The sequence below is a fragment of the Caretta caretta genome, chromosome 11 (genome assembly GCF_965140235.1).
Source record: "Caretta caretta isolate rCarCar2 chromosome 11, rCarCar1.hap1, whole genome shotgun sequence".
In the NCBI taxonomy this organism is placed as follows: domain Eukaryota; kingdom Metazoa; phylum Chordata; order Testudines; family Cheloniidae; genus Caretta; species Caretta caretta.
In genome coordinates, this window is record NC_134216.1 from 18630128 (window position 1) to 18651427 (window position 21300).

A 21300-nucleotide genomic window follows, 5' to 3' on the forward strand; every position below is an offset into this window, starting at 1 on the left:
CTGTTCCCAGCCCTACGCTTGCTTTGTTCTGAATGTGTGCTTGAATCCTTATTCTGGTTCCAACCTTTGGCTCTGATTCCTGGCCTGGCTGCCACCATGATGACTACTAGGCCAGACCCTCCACATCTTGGTTTCTGATAGATACTAAGCACCAACAAGGCATTGCAATGAAGAACAGAGTGCTTCAACGCCTTTGCAAATGAAATAGCTCAACTCAGAGTCAAAGCACAGCTTTTGAGACCATTCTTGCTGATCTCAGTTGATTGTCAGTGTCAACTGTCTCTTAACATTGAATGGTAATTTTTTTCCCGGCACTTTCAAATATTTCCAGGCTATTTTTATGTTTGAGTTATTTGGTCATCGCAGAGAAGGGTACAAATGTTTTGAATAATTCCAAGTGGACTCTACCTGCAGTAGATGTCTCTATCAGTAGTCAAGTCATTTGCTGGCATTCCTCAGACATCAGAAAGAGCAATTTTCCTTGTCCAAGAAAGACATTTTATAAGTCCATCCAGACATTACTGTAAATCGCTATGTTGCTTTTGAGATTAAAAACTGGCTTAAACTGAAAATCTTGGCCTAAATTTTAAAATCACTCCTCTGAGATAAGGAAGCATTACAGCTTGCATTTAATGGCGAAACTAAAGTTAAGAAGTTAAGTTTCTTTCTTTAGGTCACATGAGAATTCTGGTATAGCCTGAATAAAACCCATGTTGCCTAACTCCCAGTCTTGTGCACAAGTCCATCATTTGCTTTTCTAGATGTTGGGCTGTGTGAATTTAATTTAATTTGCAGGTGTTCACTGAACAAATCGCAACAGACTTTTGTGGAGAATAAGAAACTTCACTCACCCAATGTCAGTTTTGTTCTGAATGATGCTGATATCATCTGGACAGAGTTCTGGAATCCATTTTTCCATCTCATCAATCCAAGGGTACTTCAGAGATGAAGGGACTACTATTAAGAGAGGCCATTCCTTTTTATAGTAGTAGGAAATGGCAATTGCTTGGATTGTCTTCCCCAGTCCCATCTAAGAAAGACACACAGAAAAAGTAAAGGCATTATCAGCATTTGAAAGGTGAGCATAACCTGTACGCCTTTCAAAACGGCCCAAAGTAGATGGGTTAAAAAAAAATTGAGGGAGAGAAGACCAGTAGAAGGGAGAAATGAGTAGAAGGGGCAAGCTAATGTGTTGTGGAAAGAAGCTGCAAAGCATGGTTTTCAATTAAATTCAAAATAAACTGGTCAAAAGTTCTTGGGGCCTGATCCAAAGCCCATTAAAACTGATAGAAATGCTCCAGTTGACTTCAGTAGGCTTTGGAGCAAGCACATAATGAATGTAGTAGGGGCGGGGAGGCCAAAAATCTTCACCTCCTTGAGCTCCCAAAGGCCCACAGAAAATACATTCAGCCATTGGACAATTCTTTCAGATGTTTAATTTCAATTTATAGCAATCTTTTTTCTACTAAATTATACTCAAATTGTATCGGATTATTTTACATGGAATAGTATCCAGTTTGTATGCAGATAAAGAGTCAATTTAAAAAAACTGTAAAAATTATAAGATGTAATGTGAAGGAAAAAAGTTTTATGATCAAACTATATTTAAGAGAAATGAATTTAAGAGAGTTTACAAAATACATTTTCAAATTTGATAATTTTTTGCATCAAACAACTAGAAATATGCATTTCTTGCATACATTTTAGATTAACAGTATAACTGTCTGGGCTTTTATTTAGATTTATTTATCCCATCAATACCCTAGAACTTTACAAAAACATTTTAAAGTGACCATTTAAAAATCTCCTTTGACTAGCTGGCTATGAAAATGTACTCCCATTTTGTAGATCACAATACATCTTTCTAGATGATGAACTGATTTATGGCTCAGCAAGTAATTCTGTGAAAACAAAATTCCAACCTTGGCACTGCAGTTAATGAGAACTGCATCTTTCTGTAGCAGCTCTGTAATACGAGTTTGGGGCAATGCCTCTGGAGTTCACAAGAAACTTCTTATTAATTCTGGAGTAATGTCAGAAAAGGGAAAGGAGTACTTGTGGCACCTTAGAGACTAACCAATTTATTTGAGCATAAGCTTTCGTGAGCTACAGCTCACTTCATCGGATGCTGTAGCTCACGAAAGCTTATGCTCAAATAAATTGGTTAGTCTCTAAGGTGCCACAAGTACTCCTTTTCTTTTTGCGAATACAGACTAACACGGCTGTTACTCTGAAACCTGTCAGAAAAGGGAGAATTATATGTCTTTAATTTCAATTTGTTGAAGTCCTTCCTCTTCTGTCATCCCACAAAGGAACAGTCCATAATAGCAAGCATTTTAGCTCCACCTACTGGAAGCAAGTTCACACAGAGCAGACTGCAAACTCCCAGAGGGTATATAAACCCACCCTCCATACCTCATAGCCCAGAGGCAAGGAAGAAGTAGAGAATATTCCAAATTAAGAAACTGTAAGAAAAAGAGAGGAATACAGGATTGAAGAACAGAAAGATAAAGTTACCACTAAGTAATGTTCCTTTCTCAAATGTCCTGTCTTCTCCCACCAAAAAAAAACAAAACACAAAAAAAACCAGTTCAAAAACAACAAGCTGAAGTATGTAGTGAAGTGGGCTTACTTGATGAGCCTAGCACAACCTCCTTTGGTCAGGAGCCATTAAGAGAGGGTGAGGTAAGTAACAGAGGGATGGATCCATCAGATGATGATTGATGAAGGAGTGAAGAGAGGATCAAGTGCTATATTCCTCATGATATCATCTCAGCCCTAACTTCCCAGAAGGGAGCCCATATCACTTCTATAATGGCCCCAGTCATCTAGAGAAGGTTTTCTTGCTTGCTAGTATGCCTTACAAATATAGCCCTTAATTCAATGGAAGAAGGTGGTTTTAGTGGCCTACAATCCTCTTTTAGGATCCTAGAAATAAGTTCTTAGGCCATCAGTACTTTTGAGTGTAAGTCAAATATAATGTGAAACCTCTCCTGGAGGAGAAACACTGATTGGTAACGATGATAAGCAGACTCAATATTTTATTAACATGAAATTATTGTTTTTTTGACAGAAGTTACAGAGGTAAATGTAATGCCAGATAAACTTAAACATAAGGAGAATCAAAACTGAAAATTCAGTCTTGACATAGCAAGCCAACAAAATAGCAAGTGTTACTTTCACCAACAGAGGCTGAGAGGTACCATTCCTATACCACAGATTCAAAAAGAGGCCAATATAACTCTAGGTAGGTAACCTTTGATAGGGTGGAAAGGTAAAGGCTCAATGTTTGGGCCTTTAATGAAAAAGCACAAAAAGCATGGCAATATAAGGATAAGAATCCCTCTCAAATGGGCCACCAACATTGGAGATAATAATAATAAATAATAATAATACCACCACCTATTTGTCATATAGTACTTTACATCAGTAGATCTCAAAGTACATTACAAAGGAGGTAAGAGATGGCAGATATGAACTCTTAAGGTCTTGAATTTAAGACTCCTGTTAAAAATGCTAACATATCTGAATATTCCTAGAAGGAACAACTAAGGCTGGGAACCTACCCTTCAGATTCCTGATAAGATCTTTTGAACTACTAAAGAAGAGGCAGGCCCCAAATAATTCTGCTTGGATTTCCCATGGAGTCTAGTGCATTCTGGAACAAGACTTTGGAAACTTAATCAGTGCTGTGTGAATACTCACAGTAAAGACATGATCAGCTCAGATATGTATCTCAGTATAGTATCTTAGTGACTTCATTTAAGGAGATCTCAATAACTAGTCAACACAGTTAAGGCTCCGCCCCAGGCACCACTGGGAGATCTCATAGCAATGACACTAAGATGTAGACAAATCTACTGATACTGGGAAGAAAAAAAAAAAAGAATTGGTGGTGGTAGGCCCTTTAGAAAGAAAAGATTAAATTTTTAGAGAGAAGTGTATATAGATACACCACCCCACCGCCACGAATATTGAGAGTCCTAAGGCAACAGTACACTGGCTGTTAATTTGGAATGCAATATGGTAGCAAAAATGGAATGAAATTTGGAGTTACATCTATAGACACAGAAAAGGGAGATGATAATCCCTCACTTCCAATTCTGGTGATATTACAAATGGAATAACCATATTATTTCTGGGCACCTCAACACTAAAAAGATATGAACAAGCAGAAGAGAAAATAGAGAGGAGCAACAGAAGGGACTGGCACATCTGAGGGACTGACTTATGAGGAAAGTTTATAATATTCATAGTAGGGCTTGGCCAAATGACAATTAAGAGGGCAGAGGAATGTTATAATCTTTTACAAGTATTTGAAGGGTGAAGATACTTAACACTTACAAGCATTTTTCATCTTAAACACTGGACAAAAGTTTAAAATCAATCCTCAATACTTATGTGATGCAGAGAAGATTTATAACCCTTATTTTATGCATGGGAAAACTGAACAAGAGAGGGTAGTCCATGGAATATAATATAACTAGGAAAATCAGGATGAGATATGCAATAAACAAATGAATAAATAAATTAGACTGAACATAGCGAAACATTTTCTATTGATAAGAATTATTTTGCTATGGAATAGTCTTCATATGTAAATGATGGGAGTACCATTTCTTGAGTTATTTAAAAATTAATTAGACAAATCACTTGAGAGTATACTGTTGGGAACATTCCTACATTAGCAGACAGACATGGTTCTTTGGAGTTGATATTTGATATGAAAAATAGTTATTGGATAAAATATGTATTTATGCCTTTTTCTGCAATGAAAATATTTCTGAAATAGGTTATAGACAAGAAGAATGGTTTAAGTGGTTTGATGAAAATCCACAACAAAAATATGTAATGCAGACAACTGATTGGTGTAAAATCCTACCAAAAAGCTAAGAATATATTTTTTTGGACTGGAGTCCATTTGGGAGCTTGTGGAAATGAAAGGCTGTATGGGAACAATGAAGATATTTTAATGGGAAAGCACTTTCTTCAGTTATCAATGGGGCCCTACCAAATTCACGGTCCATTTTGGTCAATTTCACGGTCACAGGATATTAAAAATTGTAAATGTCCTAATTTCAGCTATTTAAATCTGAAATTTCACGGTGCTGTAGTTGTAGGAGTCCTGACCCAAAAAGAAGTTCTGGAGGGGTCGCAAAGTTATTGTAGGGCGGGTGGGGGGAGGGCTTGCTATACTGCTACCCTTACTTCTGCACTGCCTTCAGAGCTGGGCAGCTGGAGAGTGGTGGCTGCTGGCTGGGAGCCCTGCTCTGAAAGCAGAGCCGCCGCCAGCAGCAGTGCAGAAGTAAGGATGGCATGGTATGGTATTGCCACCCTTACTTCTGTCCTGCTGCCTGCAGAGCTGCGCCCTCAGTCAGCAGCTGGGACTCTCCAGCTGTCCAGTTCTGAAGACAGCAGCGCAGAAGTAAGGGTGGCATGGTATGGTATTCCCACCCTTGCGTCTCCACTGCTGCTGGCAGGGCACTGCCTTCAGAGCTGGGCGCCCGGCTAACAGCCGCCTCTCTCTGGCTGCCCAGCTCTGAAAGCAGCGCAGAAGTAAGGGTGGCAATACCGCAACTCCCTAAAATAACCTTGCGACCCCCCCCCCCCCTTGCAACTCCCTTTTGGGTCAGGCCTCCCAATTTGAGAAAAGCTGGTCTCCCCCATGAAATCTGTATAGTGTAGGGTAAAAGCACAAAAGACCAGATTTCACGATCCGTGACGTGTTTTTCATGGCCATGAATTTGGCAGGGCCCTAGTAATCAATGTAGATTTTTCAGCATTGACCGTAAAAGTAGAACAATAGCTAATCACAGTGCTTTCAGATTGCAAATCTTTCTAGGCAGGAATATTTTTGGTATCTAACTTTCTACACTATTTCAATTTATGGATAATACAAATGGATAATAATTCTCTATTAAATGAAGTATTGAATGCACAATTTATGAAGTGTGTACCCAGGATGAAAAATTAATAGTAGTGTTAATTATAAACATTATTATATTTTAACCGACTGAAGTAGATGGAAATTAAAATTAAATTAATAAGGAATATTATAAACATTTTATCCATATGAAGAACAGTACAACAACTGAAATACAGAGCTATGATTCAGTTCATTATAACTACAGGATAATTAATACAAATCACAGATAATCCCCTCATTGCAATTTTGAGTTAGTAATCATTTTATTTACAGTAGATGGTGCACATAATCTTAAATAGGCTGAGCACCCCAAAAGAAGTCAATAAAAAGATAAATACAGAGGAGGAGGTGAGCGAGTCAACTGGTTCACAGCCTAAAGAAGAAAATCATCACTGAGAGATAAAATACTGAGCTACAGGTAAAGAAGAAACTGATATGTTTAAAATAACATAGCAACTTCAAAATATATTTCTTAAAATGGTTTCTTCTTGAGTTTTTATCGACCAGTAGTACCTAATTCAACATGCCAAAAAAACAAAACAAACCAAAAACCACACACAAGCCTCAAACTACTTTTTAACCTGGAAGACTAGTTTCTATAGACTCTGATTCATGCATCTTGAATTCTAAATGGTTTTGGACCTGGTTATCGGATCGCCTCTTCCCAGAAAACAAGGTTGCAGTTGAGATTAGTAGAAGTGCTTGAGCTGGAGCTCCCTCAATATAAAGGGGGAGGAGCTGTTGAAAGGAAACTCACTCTGCGAAGTACATTCTGGATCCAAAAGGCCACAGAACCCTATGGGCCCCTGACTCACTTTGCCTTGACACTATATGGTACTTTGGTTACACAGCACAGTCAAAGGTACCATGCTGTATCATACAAAGAATTTACATTTCCCTAAGAAATCAAAGAATCATTGTTTCATTCTCTGAGAATCATGTATTACTTTATTAAGTACACTTGCGCTGTTGCATTGCATAGATTCACATTTGCAACTATCTGTTTAAAACAGGTTTCAGAGTAGCAGCCGTGTTAGTCTCTATCTGCAAAAAGAAAAGGAGGACTTGTGGCACCTTAGAGACTAACAAATTTATTTGAGCATTAGCTTTCGTGAGCCACTGCTCACTTCATCGGATGCATTCAGTGGAAAATACAGTGAGGAGATTTATACACACAGAGAACATGAAACAATGGGTGTTACCATACACACTGTAACGAGAGTGATCATGGGAAGCATATGGAATATCCATGGTCAGAGTTCCAGGTGTGTCTGTGCGGATTTGTTCTTGTGCTTTTTCAGGGAGTTTCTTGACTACACCATTTGCTCAAGAAACTCCCTGAAAAAGCACAAGAACAAATCTGCACAGACACACCCCTGGAACCCCGACCAGAGGTATTCTATCTGCTACCCAAGATCCATAAATCTGGAAATCCTGGACGCCCCATCATCTCAGGCATTGGCACCTTGACAGCAGGACTGTCTGGCTATGTAGACTCCCTCCTCAGGCCCTACGCTACCAGCACTCCCAGCTATCTTCGAGACACCACTGACTTCCTGAGGAAACTACAATCCATCGGTGATCTTCCTGAAAACACCATCCTAGCCACTATGGATGTAGAAGCCCTCTACACCAACATTCCACATAAAGATGGACTACAAGCCGTCAGAAACAGTATCCCCGATAATGTCACGGCAAACCTGGTGGCTGAACTTTGTGACTTTGTCCTCACCCATAACTATTTCACATTTGGGGACAATGTATACCTTCAAATCAGCGGCACTGCCATGGGTACCTGCATGGCTCCACAGTATGCCAACATTTTTATGGCTGACTTAGAACAACGCTTCCTCAGCTCTCGTCCCCTAGTGCCCCTACTCTACTTGCGCTACACTGATGACATCTTCATCATCTGGACCCATGGAAAAGAAGCCCTTGAGGAATTCCACCATGATTTCAACAATTTCCATCCCACCATCAATCTCAGCCTGGACCAGTCCACACAAGAGATCCACATCCTGGACACTACAGTGCTAATAAGCGATGGTCACATAAACACCACCCTATACTGGAAACCTACTGACCGCTATGCCTACCTACATGCTTCCAGCTTTCATCCAGAGCACACCACACAATCCATCATCTACATCCAAGCTCTACGATACAACTGCATTTGCTCCAACCCCTCAGACAGAGACAAACACCTACAAGATCTCTATCAAGCATTCTTACAACTACAGTACCCACCTGCTGAAGTGAAGAAACAGATTGACAGAGCCAGAAGAGTACCCAGAAGTTACCTACTACAGGACAGGCCCAACAAAGAACAGAACGCCACTAGCCATCACCTTCTGCCCCCAAATAAATTTGTTAGTCTCTAAGGTGCCACAAGTCCTCCTTTTATTTTTGTTTAAAACAGGTGTCACTTCAGTTTAAGATTGTTTATTTGTGGCTTAAAAATAGCAATCTACACAGTGACAGAATTCTTAAAACTAATGTATAAGTAAAGTTAATATTTTAAGGATTTTTCAGGAGAGGAGCTTTAACATCCATAATAAGCAATTAAAATTGATCTTTAAAAACAAGTTGTTCAAATCTGCTTTTAAACCAGGCAGTCACAATTTCAACTTTCACTTCCTTACTTAGATAGCTTCATTGAATCTAATGAGCATTATAATAATGCCTCTCTCATTCCTAGCCCACCCCTCCCCTTCCCCCAAAAAAGAGACATTCTCAACAAAGTCAACAGTAATATAAATGATATTAGATAGGAAGATGGAAAATAACTTACCTCATCAGCTATCATACACCTAGATGCAAAAAAGGGAAATGTTTCAGTAAATGCAACAGATAAAATAATTAAAATTGCATTTATCTACAGATTCATTTTAATGATTAAAACACAGACTAATAGCTTGATAGATTAAGAACAAAAGCTAGTTTTATTGTCATCTGCATTATGATTGAAACTCACCAGAAATAGATTGAATACTGTAATAAATACTACCAGAATGTTAACTCTTCTAAAAACATATTTATGCTAGAGTTTAGAACAAGGTATTAAATCAGGTCCAATCTAGCATTACATTAAATGTGATATCCATCTACATGTTCATCAGAAGCTTTGTATCTTCTATTGTACCGTTTTTCACAGAGGATGAAGCAATGTTATCCACCCCTTCAGCTACATATTATATATTTAGCTGTCAGAAAAATCAGATAGCTGTGAATAGGAGTAATTACTTGTTCTGAAGTTTCCTCCAGCCACTTTTACAGTAGAAACAGAAGTTGACTTCTACTTTCATCTTCCATAAACAAATCTTATCTTTATACATGTTATAATGTATATCAACTGGAATTTTTCCATTTCAGAATTTATCCGTCTAGTGTTATTCTCAGTAAGACCAGTACTAGCTTCCAGATTGCAGTGAGAAACAGTACATCCTACAATATTTGTTCGGAATATATGCATGTTGTTGCAATCCCAGGTTGTGTGTGATAGTACACAGCAATTTCAGATTTTGAGACATATAGTACAAAATAATGAATGATAAAATTACAGCTATTTCATATTGCTCTCAATTGACACATTGGCCAATGTCCTTAACTGCCTCTACCCATCATGTTTGACAGAGATGTCTGATGTTAGTTACTTCACTAAACTGATTGTTTGTTTGCTTATAATATTAAATGATATGCTACTATTAGGACTGTGTCCATATATAATTTAGATACCTGTCTTGGAATGTCCACTCCCTATGTGCCTGCCAAGCATGGGCGGACTAAGATAACTAAATTCTGCACAATTAAATTTCATTTAACAAGTGAAAATAAGTCACGGCGGCAGAGATAACTTTCAGATGTGATGAAATACAGCTGCATCTTTCCAAGACTGGAGAAAGATTGCCCCAGCATCTCTGTGGATTCTCAGGGTTTTTCCAAGCCACAGAATGAAATTAACAACACTGGTCGGTTTCACAGTTCACTATTGTGAACCATGTTTGAAAATAAACAAGAATTCTATCAGTTTCACATGGTTGTTGTAAAATACTATGAGCAGTTGCAAAGGAAGGCACTGGAGCTGAAACAAAGGCTAAGAAGGACTCTTTACTTTCTTAGTTTACTGAGGGCTTGCCTACACTTAAAATGCTACAGTTCAGACACTACCTACCCTGATGAGAGGGATTCTCCCATCTGCACAGATAATCCACCTCCCCAAGAGGTGGTAGCTAGGTCAATGGAAGAATTCTTCCATGGACCTTGCACTATCTATATGGAGACTAAGGTAAGTTTAACAATGCCGACCAGGGATATGGATTTTTCATACCCCTGACTAATGCAGTTAAACTGATCTAATTTTCTAGTGTAGAACAGGCCTTAGGTTCTCTCACAACAGCTAACAGGAGGGGGAGAGTGTCCTGGAAACTATCCCCTCCCTCCATCTTCATAATAAAATTCCAGGATTGTCACTCTGTCTGTGTGTCACTCTGAAACCTAAAATGTCTGCTGAGTCAGTGTGAAGCAATGGAAATAGCTACAAGCATGGGTGAGAGTTCTTGTTACTTAGAATATCACCAGGTTCAATATTCACTGGAATTTGTGGTCTGTTACCACCCAATTTTTAAGTTCTCAGCCATTTTCAACTTTTTTACACTTTACGAATTACACCTGTGTGACAAGTATGGGTTTTCATCTTGTATATGTGTAATAATCAGGAGACTGGTTTCAGAGGGGTAGCCTTGTTAGTCTGTATCAGTAAAAACAATGAGGAGTCCTTGTGGCACCTTAGAGACTAACAAATTTATTTGGTCATAAGCTTTTGTGGGATATAACCCACTTCATCAGATGCAGGTCGAAAATACAGTAAGCAGGTATAAATATACAGCCCATGAAAAGATGGGAGTTGCCTTACCAAGTGGGGGGATCAGTGCTAATGAGGCCAATTCAGTTAGGGTGGAGGTAGCCCATTCCCAACAGTTGAAAAGAAGGGGTGAATATCAATAGAGGGAAAATTACTTTTGTAGTGCTAACGAGGCCAATTCAATCAAAGTGGATGCGGCCCATTCCCAACAGTTGACAAGAAGGTGTGAGTATCAACAGAGGGAAAAATTATTTTTTGTAGTGACCCAGCCACTCCCAATCTTTATTCAGGCCTAATTTGATGGTGTCAAGTTTGCAAATTAATACCAGTTCTGCAGTTTCTCGCTGAAGTCTGTTTTTGAAGTTTTGTTGTTGAAGAATGGCGACTTAAGTCTGTTATTGAGTGTCCAGAGAGACTGAAGTGCTCTCTTACTGATTTTTGAATGTTACAATTCTTGATGTCTGATTTGTGTCCATTTATTCTTTTGCATAGAGACTGTCTGCTCTGCCAATGTACATGGCAGAGGGGCATTGCTGGCACATGATGGCATATATCACATTGGTAGATGTGCAGGTGAACGAGCCCTTGATGGTGTGGCTGATGTGGTTGGGTCCTATAATGGTGTCCCTTGAATAGATATACAGACAGAGTTGGCAATGGGTTTGTTGCAGGGGTTGGTCAGGAGACTCTCTAAACAAGGGAGAAGAGACAAACTTTCTGTCCTGCAGAAGCACTGAAGGTGGTGGAGCTTTCGATTTATCAAAACACCTCTGCACCACAGATCAGTCTGGAAGATGAAGGCCCCAAGCAGGCTCTGCAGCAACATCCTGGTATAAATATCAGCACACTCTGAATTCCTAGAAGTTATTAGGATTAGGGATGTAAAATATTAAGCAGTTAAATGATTACCCGGTAAACATCAGTCTTACCGTTAACCACCCTAACCGTTAACCCACAGCCCCGTGCCAGCTGGCCAGAGCAGCCCCAGCCCCATTCTCTTTAATCAGTTAACCAGTTAAATGACAATTTTAATTGTTTAAATGGTTAACTTTTTAAACAATATTTACATCCCTAATTAGGATTGACAAATAGTTGCACCTGGACCTCAGTGGTGGGGCCTCTGACCTTTGGGCTTTTGTTATCTGACAATTAGATTTGGTTGTCCAACTAATATATAGTTAGTAAATTTTTCAGGCATTGTGTGTAATTTTAGGGTTTTTAGAAGTGAACTGAACCACACACCCCAGAAATTCCAAGTAGCATGCGAATGATACTCACATGGGTCATTGGCAGAGCTGGAACCTAGTGCCAAGCTACTCCCTAGGCCCCCTTTGTCCCAGCTGTTCTTCCCTCTGCATTTTAACTGTGCAGCTGCCTCCTCCAGGCTGCCTGGTTGAACACTGAGGGCACAGGAGAGACAGGCTGCCTGCTCGCAGGTCTGGTGCCTGATTCCAGATGAAGTGAGCTGTAGCTCACGAAAGCTCATGCTCAAATAAATTGGTTAGTCTCTAAGGTGCCACAAGTACTCCTTTTCTTTTTGCGAATACAGACTAACACGGCTGTTCCTCTGAAACCTGATTCCAGACTGACTCAAAGCAGCAATTGCAGGGAAAGTTTTGTACAGCATCCAGCAGCCCTAGGCTGTAGCATGCCCAATGGGGACAGACTCTTTGGGGAATTTAACTGCCAATCTCTAGCCAGTCTGTACTGAGCATGTGTAAACTGTGATTTTTTTCAAAGGGTTATAATTGAGCCAAATTGGTCAGATTTTCATGGCAATGGCAAAAGGCATATTATCTCTGATGCAAAGACTACTCTTCTGTAAAATGTAAGCCCCTGTTCCAACTCCTGGGGGTGCTAGAGATTTCCAAAGAAAAAACTGACACTTTTTTTTTTTTTTTTTTAAAAACCATGAGGAAAACATACTTTTCCCTCGCCTTGCTCTCAGAAATGGCTAAAACCATGTTGGATGAAAACCTTCCCCCTCTTACCCCGCATCCTCAAAATCAATCAATCAGCCAGAAGACACCCCATCTGGAAAATTTCAGCCTGAACAGTTAAAGGTTGTCAGAGTTGTATGTAATTGAAAACAATCGTATAATGGGAACTGTTGGGTAACATTAATAGGTGGTGCTGTTAACCCCGCTTATAATGCATATACACACAAAACTTGTTGATAGATTATAACCCAAAGTTTCAATTCAGTTCCTGGTTCCATTTCTCATAAATGATATTTTCCAGTAACTGATGCCTACACACTGGTAAATGTGTGTCTAATACTTGATATCAAGTTTTAGAAAGTTTACGTTTTCTAAGGAAATCTCCCATATTACTACACTCTCCTGATTTGGAACTCAGAAGTATTAATTAAGAGGGTACTGATTCTATACAAAGATGTGTATCCACTCGGGTTGCCAACTCTGACTGAAGCTATTCCGGGAGATATTTTTTTCCCCCAACATGACGTAATGTCATTTTCTTTAAATATCCTATTAAAATCTCCTGGGTTGCTTTCAATAGTCACCAGGAGATCAATGCCAATTCTGGGAGACTCCAGGCCAATCTTGGAGAATTGGCAACCCTAGTAGCCACGCTATTTTTTTTATTTTTGTGTTTCATATTTGAATGCAATACTCAGGGCTTGTCTACACAGTATTGGCAAAATGTACTGGAGCACTTTACAAATCACACCTCTCTAACAGCCCCACATAAACTCTGCTGGCATGCTCTAAAATGGTACCTAGTTTGTGTTAAAGGCCAGCAAGATCTATATGGGGTAGTTATAGCACTTTCCAAAGCACACCCCTCTAATGCACTTTGCCAGTTCAGACAAGCCTTCAGAAGGATTTTTGAATATTCTTCATGTGCACATATCATAAGCAATCTTGAGGCTCAGAATGAATGTAGAATGCATTATTGAGAAATATGCACATTCTATACTATGATATTGAAACCCTCTTTTTAAAATGCAAACCTAGTCTTAAGTGTCAGGTAAAAATAAGAAAGGTATTCCTTGAGGGAACTGGCATCAGAAGCACATTCTTTCTGCACATGAAACAGTCACCATTCTACCTTTAAACGACTAATGATCCTGGCAGTCCCACTGACTTACAAGTTTCTTTAATGCACAATAAGATGCACCCTGCCAACGTAGAATTCAGCTCCATTACTTTTCTTAGAGCCATCAACAGAAATATATTGTCTAAGCAGTGTTTAAAGATTTTTCATGTTGAGCAAGCAATATACCAGTCATAGCTTTGGAAAAAATTTGATTTTAACTGCTGGACATGTCTACGGGCCTTAAAGATTTTTCATTTTATACATTAAATATAGAGTAACAAAAACTGAGGCTAGGAGAGAATCTTTTGTTTTAATAGAAGTTCACTGTCTGCCCAATAGAGTGTTTAATATGCACTTAGAAAGCATGTTTATTTGCTTGTCAGCTAATACACAGTTCTGTCTTAAATGTTAACATCAGTTCAGTTTTCATTCACTTAAAAATTAGTGATTAATGTTGTCCATGTCATATTGATTGTTAATTGCTTGGTCTGAAGTTTATGTAGTTTGACCATAGGATTTATAAAGTAAATCTTCATTTTAATAACTTCTTTCCAAAATTGCTTCTGTACATTAATCATCCATTTATACGACCAGTACACACATTCTAATTAATTCTCATGCTGTGGCAGTCTCTGTTGGGCAACTCTGATTTTCTTTTTTATACTGACTACATGGATTCAGAAAATGAGCAAAACAATTAGTTGCAGAACAAGCATGCATTCTGAAACAACTAGCCATTTCAAATCTCAGTGAACAATATCTTGCACCTATATAGTATATTTCATTGTAAAAGATATCAAAACTTTATAACCCACATACACCAGGAGATGAATGATCCACTAATTAACAGTGGAATCTAGAGCAGAACAAGAAACGTGTTTATGAATGCACAGTAGTGCTACACAACAGAACAACAGAATTTAGCTAATAATCTGCATTAATGATTCAGTACAGTTTATCAACTCTTATGAATTACTAACCAAATGTAATAAAGAAAATTTATGATACTACATCACAAAACTGTTCCTTACCCATTTATGCTGACAAGTGCAGTATAGTAATTTTACAATACTCCACAGTATAGTATTCAGAGTAACAGCCGTGTTAGTCTGTATTCGCAAAAAGAAAAGGAGGACTTGTGGCACCTTAGAGACTAACTAATTTATTTGAGCATAAGCTTTTGTGAGCTACAGCTCACTTCATCGGATGCATACTGTGGACAGCATAGAAGATCTTTTTATACACAAAAAGCATGAAAAAATGGGTGTTTACCACTACAAAAGGTTTTCTCTCCCCCCACCCCACTCTCCTGCTGGTAATAGCTTATCTAAAGTGATCACTCTCCTTACAATGTGTATGATAATCAACGTGCATGATAGCTACACTATCAGAGGCTCGTTCACCTGCACATCCACCAATGTGATATATGCCATCATGTGCCAGCAATGCCCCTCTGCCATGTACATTGGTCAAACTGGACAGTCTCTACGCAAAAGAATAAATGGACACAAAGCAGATGTCAAGAATTATAACATTCATAAACCAGTCGGAGAACACTTCAATCTCTGTGGTCACGTGATTACAGACATGAAAGTTGCAATATTACAACAAAAAAACTTCAAAACCAGACTCCAGTGAGAGACTGTTGAATTGGAATTCATTTGCAAATTGGATACAATTAACTTAGGCCTGAATAGAGACTGGGAGTGGCTAAGTCATTATGCAAGGTAACCTATTTCCCCTTGTTTTTTCCTACCCCCCCTCCGCAGACGTTCTTGTTAAACCCTGGATTTGTCCTGGAAAAGGCCCACCTTGATTATCATACACATTGTAAGGAGAGTGATCACTTTAGATAAGCTATTACCAGCAGGAGAGTGGGGTGGGGGGAGAGAAAACCTTTTGTAGTGGTAAACACCCATTTTTTAATGCTTTGTGTGTATAAAAAGATCTTTATACTTTCCACAGTATGCATCCGATGAAGTGAGCTGTAGCTCACAAAAACTTATGCTCAAATAAATTGGTTAGTCTCTAAGGTGCCACAAGTACTCCTTTTCTTTTCACAGTATAGTAGATACTATACTATAAATGTGAGGGTAATGAAATTTTAGTAATGCAGTGTTAATAATATGAGACCTCTATATAGCATATTTAATAGCATAGCATGAGACACCGGTAAGGACCACAGGTTTCTGGAGCAAATGTTCCTTAATCCCGTCTTCTCCAGTGTGGGGTTTGTATAACCTATCATACAGACCTCATACAGAATCCTGCTGCAAATGTTTGTGGTTTTACAATGACATATTCCTATTTTGCTAAAGCTCTCTCTCTCTCTTTTTGTCTCTCTCTCTTTTTTTAATGTCACATGTAATTTGGTTTTGTCCTCCTGTGTTTGCACTAGCAATCTACTTTTGGAGTCATCTGCATATTTGACCAAAGACACACTGGCCGAAGAATAGCATGAACCTGGTGCACAAGAGTGCTTCTCTAAACCCTGGTTAATGGCTCAGAAAAGTGTTTAAATCCCTGAGTGCTGCATTAGGCTACAAATAACAGGATGCATCACTGCTTGAATATGAACAGGTGCAGATCCACAAGTCACCAGTAGGTTGCTGATTTTGAAAACTACAGTAGAATCTCAGAGTTATGAACACCAGAGTTACGAACTGACTGGTCAACCACATACCTCATTTGGAACTGGAAGTATGCAATCAGGCAGCAGCAGAGACCTTTTTTTTTTTTAAAAGGCAAATACAGTACAGTACTGTATTAAATGTAAACTACTAAAAAAATAAAGGGAAAGTTTAAAAAAGATTTGACAAGATAAGGAAACTGTTTCTGTGCTTGTTTCATTTAAATTAAGATGGTTCAAAAGCAGCATTTTTCTTCTGCATAGTAAAGTTTCAAACCTCTATTAAGTCAATGTTCAGGTGTAAACTTTTTGAAAGAACAACCATAACGTTTTATTCAGAGAGTTATGAAGATTTCAGAGTTATGAACAACCTCCATTCCTGAGGGTGTTTATAACTCTGAGATTCTACTGTAGTCTGAAAACTGCTGATTTAGGCTCAATCTTAAATTGAAGTTTTGATCTGACACTTCAGATGAGATTCTAAAAAAGAGAGAGAGGAAAATAGATAACCATATATTATGAGAAATCTAATTTTCTAGCATTGAACTAATAAAAGATTGGGAACAGAATATATTTTGATTAGATTACAGCTAAAAATAATTTAAAGCAGGCGTTCTCACCTTTTTTCTTTTTGAGGCCCCCGTCAACATGCTATAAAAACCTCCATGACCCATGTGTGCCACAACAACTGTTTTTTCTGCATATTTTGCCAGGGCCAGCATTATGGGGTAGCAAACAGGGCAACTGCCTGGGGCCCCACACCACACGGGGCCCCCATGAAGCTACATTGCTCAGGCTTCGACTTCAACCCTGGATGATGGGCCCCAGGGCTTCAGACCCATGCAGCGGGGCTTTGGCTTTCCACTCTGGGCCCCAGCAAGTCTAATGCTGGGCCTGCTTGATAGACCCCCGAAGCCTGCTTGTAGCGCCTCAGGGGTCCCAGATAAAGGATTCAACCCCAATACGCTGTTCATTGTTCCACAATCAGAATTTTAAATTTGTGCACAGCTAATATAGCAACAACAGTCTGAGATCTCTACTAAATATGAGAAATGATTTTGTCCAGTAGAGTCTGGGACAAGGAAAGTTAAGCCATGCTGTGGAAGTCATGTATACTGAATGCTTTGTACTGAAACTCCTCCAATTTATGATCACTTGGAGTGATATTGGAAAATATAGCCACTCACCTGTCATTGTAGACTGAATATATAGAATTCATAAGACACACAAATCATAGCTTTATGACTTAAAGACCTCTATTTAGTATTACATAATCTTTTTAAAGGGAAATCTCTGTTTAAGCTAAAAGCTTTCACTTCACTATCTCCTACGTTAATGTATTCAGACTAGCTGCCAACACTAGAATCAAAATTTCATGCTAAATAGGAGAAACAGATCTTCAGATACATGTGAAGGTAGAAATCTGTATTTCTAGTTCACATATTTTGACTGCAAGAAGACAGACTTCTTGTTCTTTGAAGTTCAATTAGTCATTTCCTCTGCACTGGTAGTTTCTCAATCCAGGCTTCATCATTCATATCCCATCTGTTCATATGACACCTTAATAATAACGATATCCAAGAATGCAAATCCAAGCTATGAGTCACTCAGTTTCATATCCTGTTATAGGATCCGCCCACATGACCAAAAGTTTCAGGAAAGTAGGAAGAACAATATTAGAGGTCTTGGACACACATCTTCTTTAGTAATACAGTCCAACCATTTTGAGAACATTATGGTCAATGATAAATAACTTCAGTGTCTTTTAAGAAAAAAAGGAAGATTTTTTTATTATTATTTTTAAGGCTGTATCTGCTTTCATAGAGATTCAGTGACTAGTGCTGGAATCTCTGTGCACGTGTCTGAGAAGTTGGCTGTTATTCCAACAACAAGCATTAGAATCTCACTCCAACCTACTGTACATGCTGGTGTACCATTGTAATGGTAGGATAAGCAATGGCTCCATACACAGTGATGTCACTCAGGAGTTCAGTTAATAAAAGAAGGCATGCAGAGTGATTTGGGGGACAACGGTGTTATTTTTGTTTAATGTGTTTACTTTAGAATAATAAAGCAAAGTCTGAAGTCCACCATTAAAATACAGACACCAAAAGTTAAAAAGGAAGATCTGCCTGATCAGGTAGCATGGCAAGTGTACATGTATGTGGGGAAAAGAGAGAGGTGCACAAGGACATTGAAGTCTCAAGTGCATACATAGGTACTATAACTAAGGTTAATCTCTCTCCTCACAAACTCATTTAAATGTTTCCTTCCCTTAAGGTTTCTCTAAGCTCCATCACTGTGCGTTTGAAACCCTGCTCTAAATACATGCGACAATATAGTTTAAGGGGTCATGCTAAACCACATGACCAGCGCCCTTATTAGGCTATGAAACCAGATAATCCAGGATTATCTTGCAATACTAAAAAGGTTTCTTACGAACTTTAAGAATGTCATGCTTTCTTGCCAACTAGAGAGAGATTACTCTCCCAACACAGGCATCTGGTGTCCCTTTTCATAGTATCATTCTTAGATTCCAAGATCCTAAGGTAGGAACCTTGTCTACTTTCATGCTCTGTATGATGCTCTAGCACATTACAAGTGCTTAAATATTTCTAATTATATGGTTTCTTCGGAGAAGACAGACACCCTCTACAATAAGGGTGATCCTGTGAATGGCTTAACCTACAAAGGCCAAAAACAGGACTTTACACTGAGCATGGAATCATGAATTTTCCCCTACCCAAGTGGAAGAATGCCACACAATTTACAAAATGTACCTTTCATCAATTTATCTCCAGAAGCAGACTGAAGACTTGTCTTCACTGCATTGCGAGCAGGAGCTATAACTCAAGTTTTCCCCCTAACCCATATCATATCATAAGCATACGAATAATTATATTGGTGTAGACTTGTGGTCCATCTAGCCCTATCTGACAGTGGCTAGATCCTGATGCAACAGGGGATCCTGCGAGAATCCCCATAATATTCAACTGCAGAGTAACACACTTATGAAGGAAGTTTCTTTCTAAACCTGGACAGTTAGCTTCTGTCCCCTTGATAAATGAATGTTTATAGCCTTTATCAAGTTTTAACCTAATGTAGCTATTTATACAGCCAAATTAAGCTTCTGATTAATTTTAGTACGTTATTTATTGAATTTTTTTTTTAAAAAAATCAAGAGCTTCATGTAACTTTGGGAGAACAGAAGCCCTACACTTGTATGTATTCTGACAAAGTTCCTGCTTTACCTTGGTGGGTCTTGCACTTATTGGCGGATTTGCTCGCCTTGGAGCTTCACGGCAGCCCTCAGCTTGGCTGTTTTTCTGAATTCACAGTCCAGGTCGACACGACTCTTGTGTCTGGCCAAGAGTTGGGAGGATTTGGGGGGAACCCAGGCCCGCCCTCTACTTTGGGTTCCAGCCCAGAGCCCTGTGGAATGCAGCTGTCTAGAGTGCCTCCTGGAACAGCTGTGTGACAGCTACAACTCCCTGGGCTACTTCCCCATGGCCTCCTCCCAACACCTTCTTTATCCTCACCGTAGGACCTTCCTCCTGGTGTCTGATAATGCTTGTACACCTCAGTCCTCCAACAGTATGTGTTCAAACGCTCAGCTCCTAGTGCCTCTTGCTCCCAGCTCCTCACACGCACACCACAAACTGAAGTGACCTCCTTTTTAAAACCCAGGTGCCCTGATTAGCCTGCCTTAATTGATTCTAGCAGCTTCTTGATAGGCTGATTAGAACACCTGCAGCCAATCTGTTCTGGAACCTTCCCTGTTACCTTATCCAGGGAAAAGGGACCTACTTAGCCTGAGGCTAATATATCTGCCTTCTATTACTCTCCTATAGCCATCTGGCCCCACCCTGTCACAGGATATTTCTGAAAGAAAAGCTGTTAAAGCAAAAGCACTTTAACAAGTTCTAGTAGTAAAGTGATTTTTCACCAAGGTTATGAAAAAATAATGCAGTTTTCTTCAATAAACACAAGCCTTATGCAATCTGTTGGAAACATACTGTACAGAGGAAGCTCACATGTTGCCTTCACTCGTGTGGGTGTCCTGATATTCTTGGGATTCTCACCCACTCATGTGAGTCAGTTTTATATAACAGTACAACATATAATTTGCCTCCTACTCACAAGTCAACACTTTAGTACTAATATCTTACCCATGATTATTTAAAGTATGTGAATTGAATATATTTTTATGTAGAAGTGTGCAAGCAGCCATTACATTTGTGTCAGTAAGCACAGTATGCAGTCATAAAACTAAAACAAAGTGAGACGACTTCTTTGCATAAATAACCTGGGCTACTCCACTAAAAATAGAGTCCCAAATGATTTAAATTAGGCATTGTTTACTCTTGATTTACATAGGTATTTTAAAAGTGAATTTAGCACACATCACATGTTCCAGATTGGCAGCACTAGAGACATGCCACATTCACAGAAGAGCTACAGCACAGACAGACAGTGGTTGTGCAATATCATACACTGACTCTCCAATGTTCCTCAACCTCAATCTGGAGACACTGCCTCCACAGCCTCATGTGTTAGTTAGAATACGATCATCTAATATTCTAAAAGCCTAGTGTAGACAAGGCAGCGTATACTAACGTGCTAAACTGGTCAAATTGAAGTCTAGGCTTCGCATGTGACAAAGTCTACACTAGGCTTCAGAATGTTAGCTAACAACACATCTTTAAACCCTACTCAAGATTAAGCTTTAATAGCAAGAGTTAACAGTTCATTCTCTACACCCATTCAATCCGTGGTTTCTGAGACTATGTAGTTCACCAAGTGGGGTAATTTTTATGAAGTAGA

The 21300-nt window shown here is 39.0% G+C and overlaps 1 protein-coding gene across 1 annotated transcript in view; it reads right to left on the reverse strand.

The window, feature by feature from the left end:
• Positions 1-21300, reverse strand: part of ZRANB3 (zinc finger RANBP2-type containing 3) — a 124531-nt gene that overhangs the window by 80272 nt on the left and 22959 nt on the right. Inside the window, exons 3-4 of the mRNA XM_075117783.1 lie at positions 8718-8736; positions 852-1030 (exon numbers count right to left, since the gene is read on the reverse strand). Coding sequence (XP_074973884.1) covers positions 852-1030; positions 8718-8736 — 198 coding nt within the window. The remainder of the gene's footprint in view (positions 1-851; positions 1031-8717; positions 8737-21300) is intronic.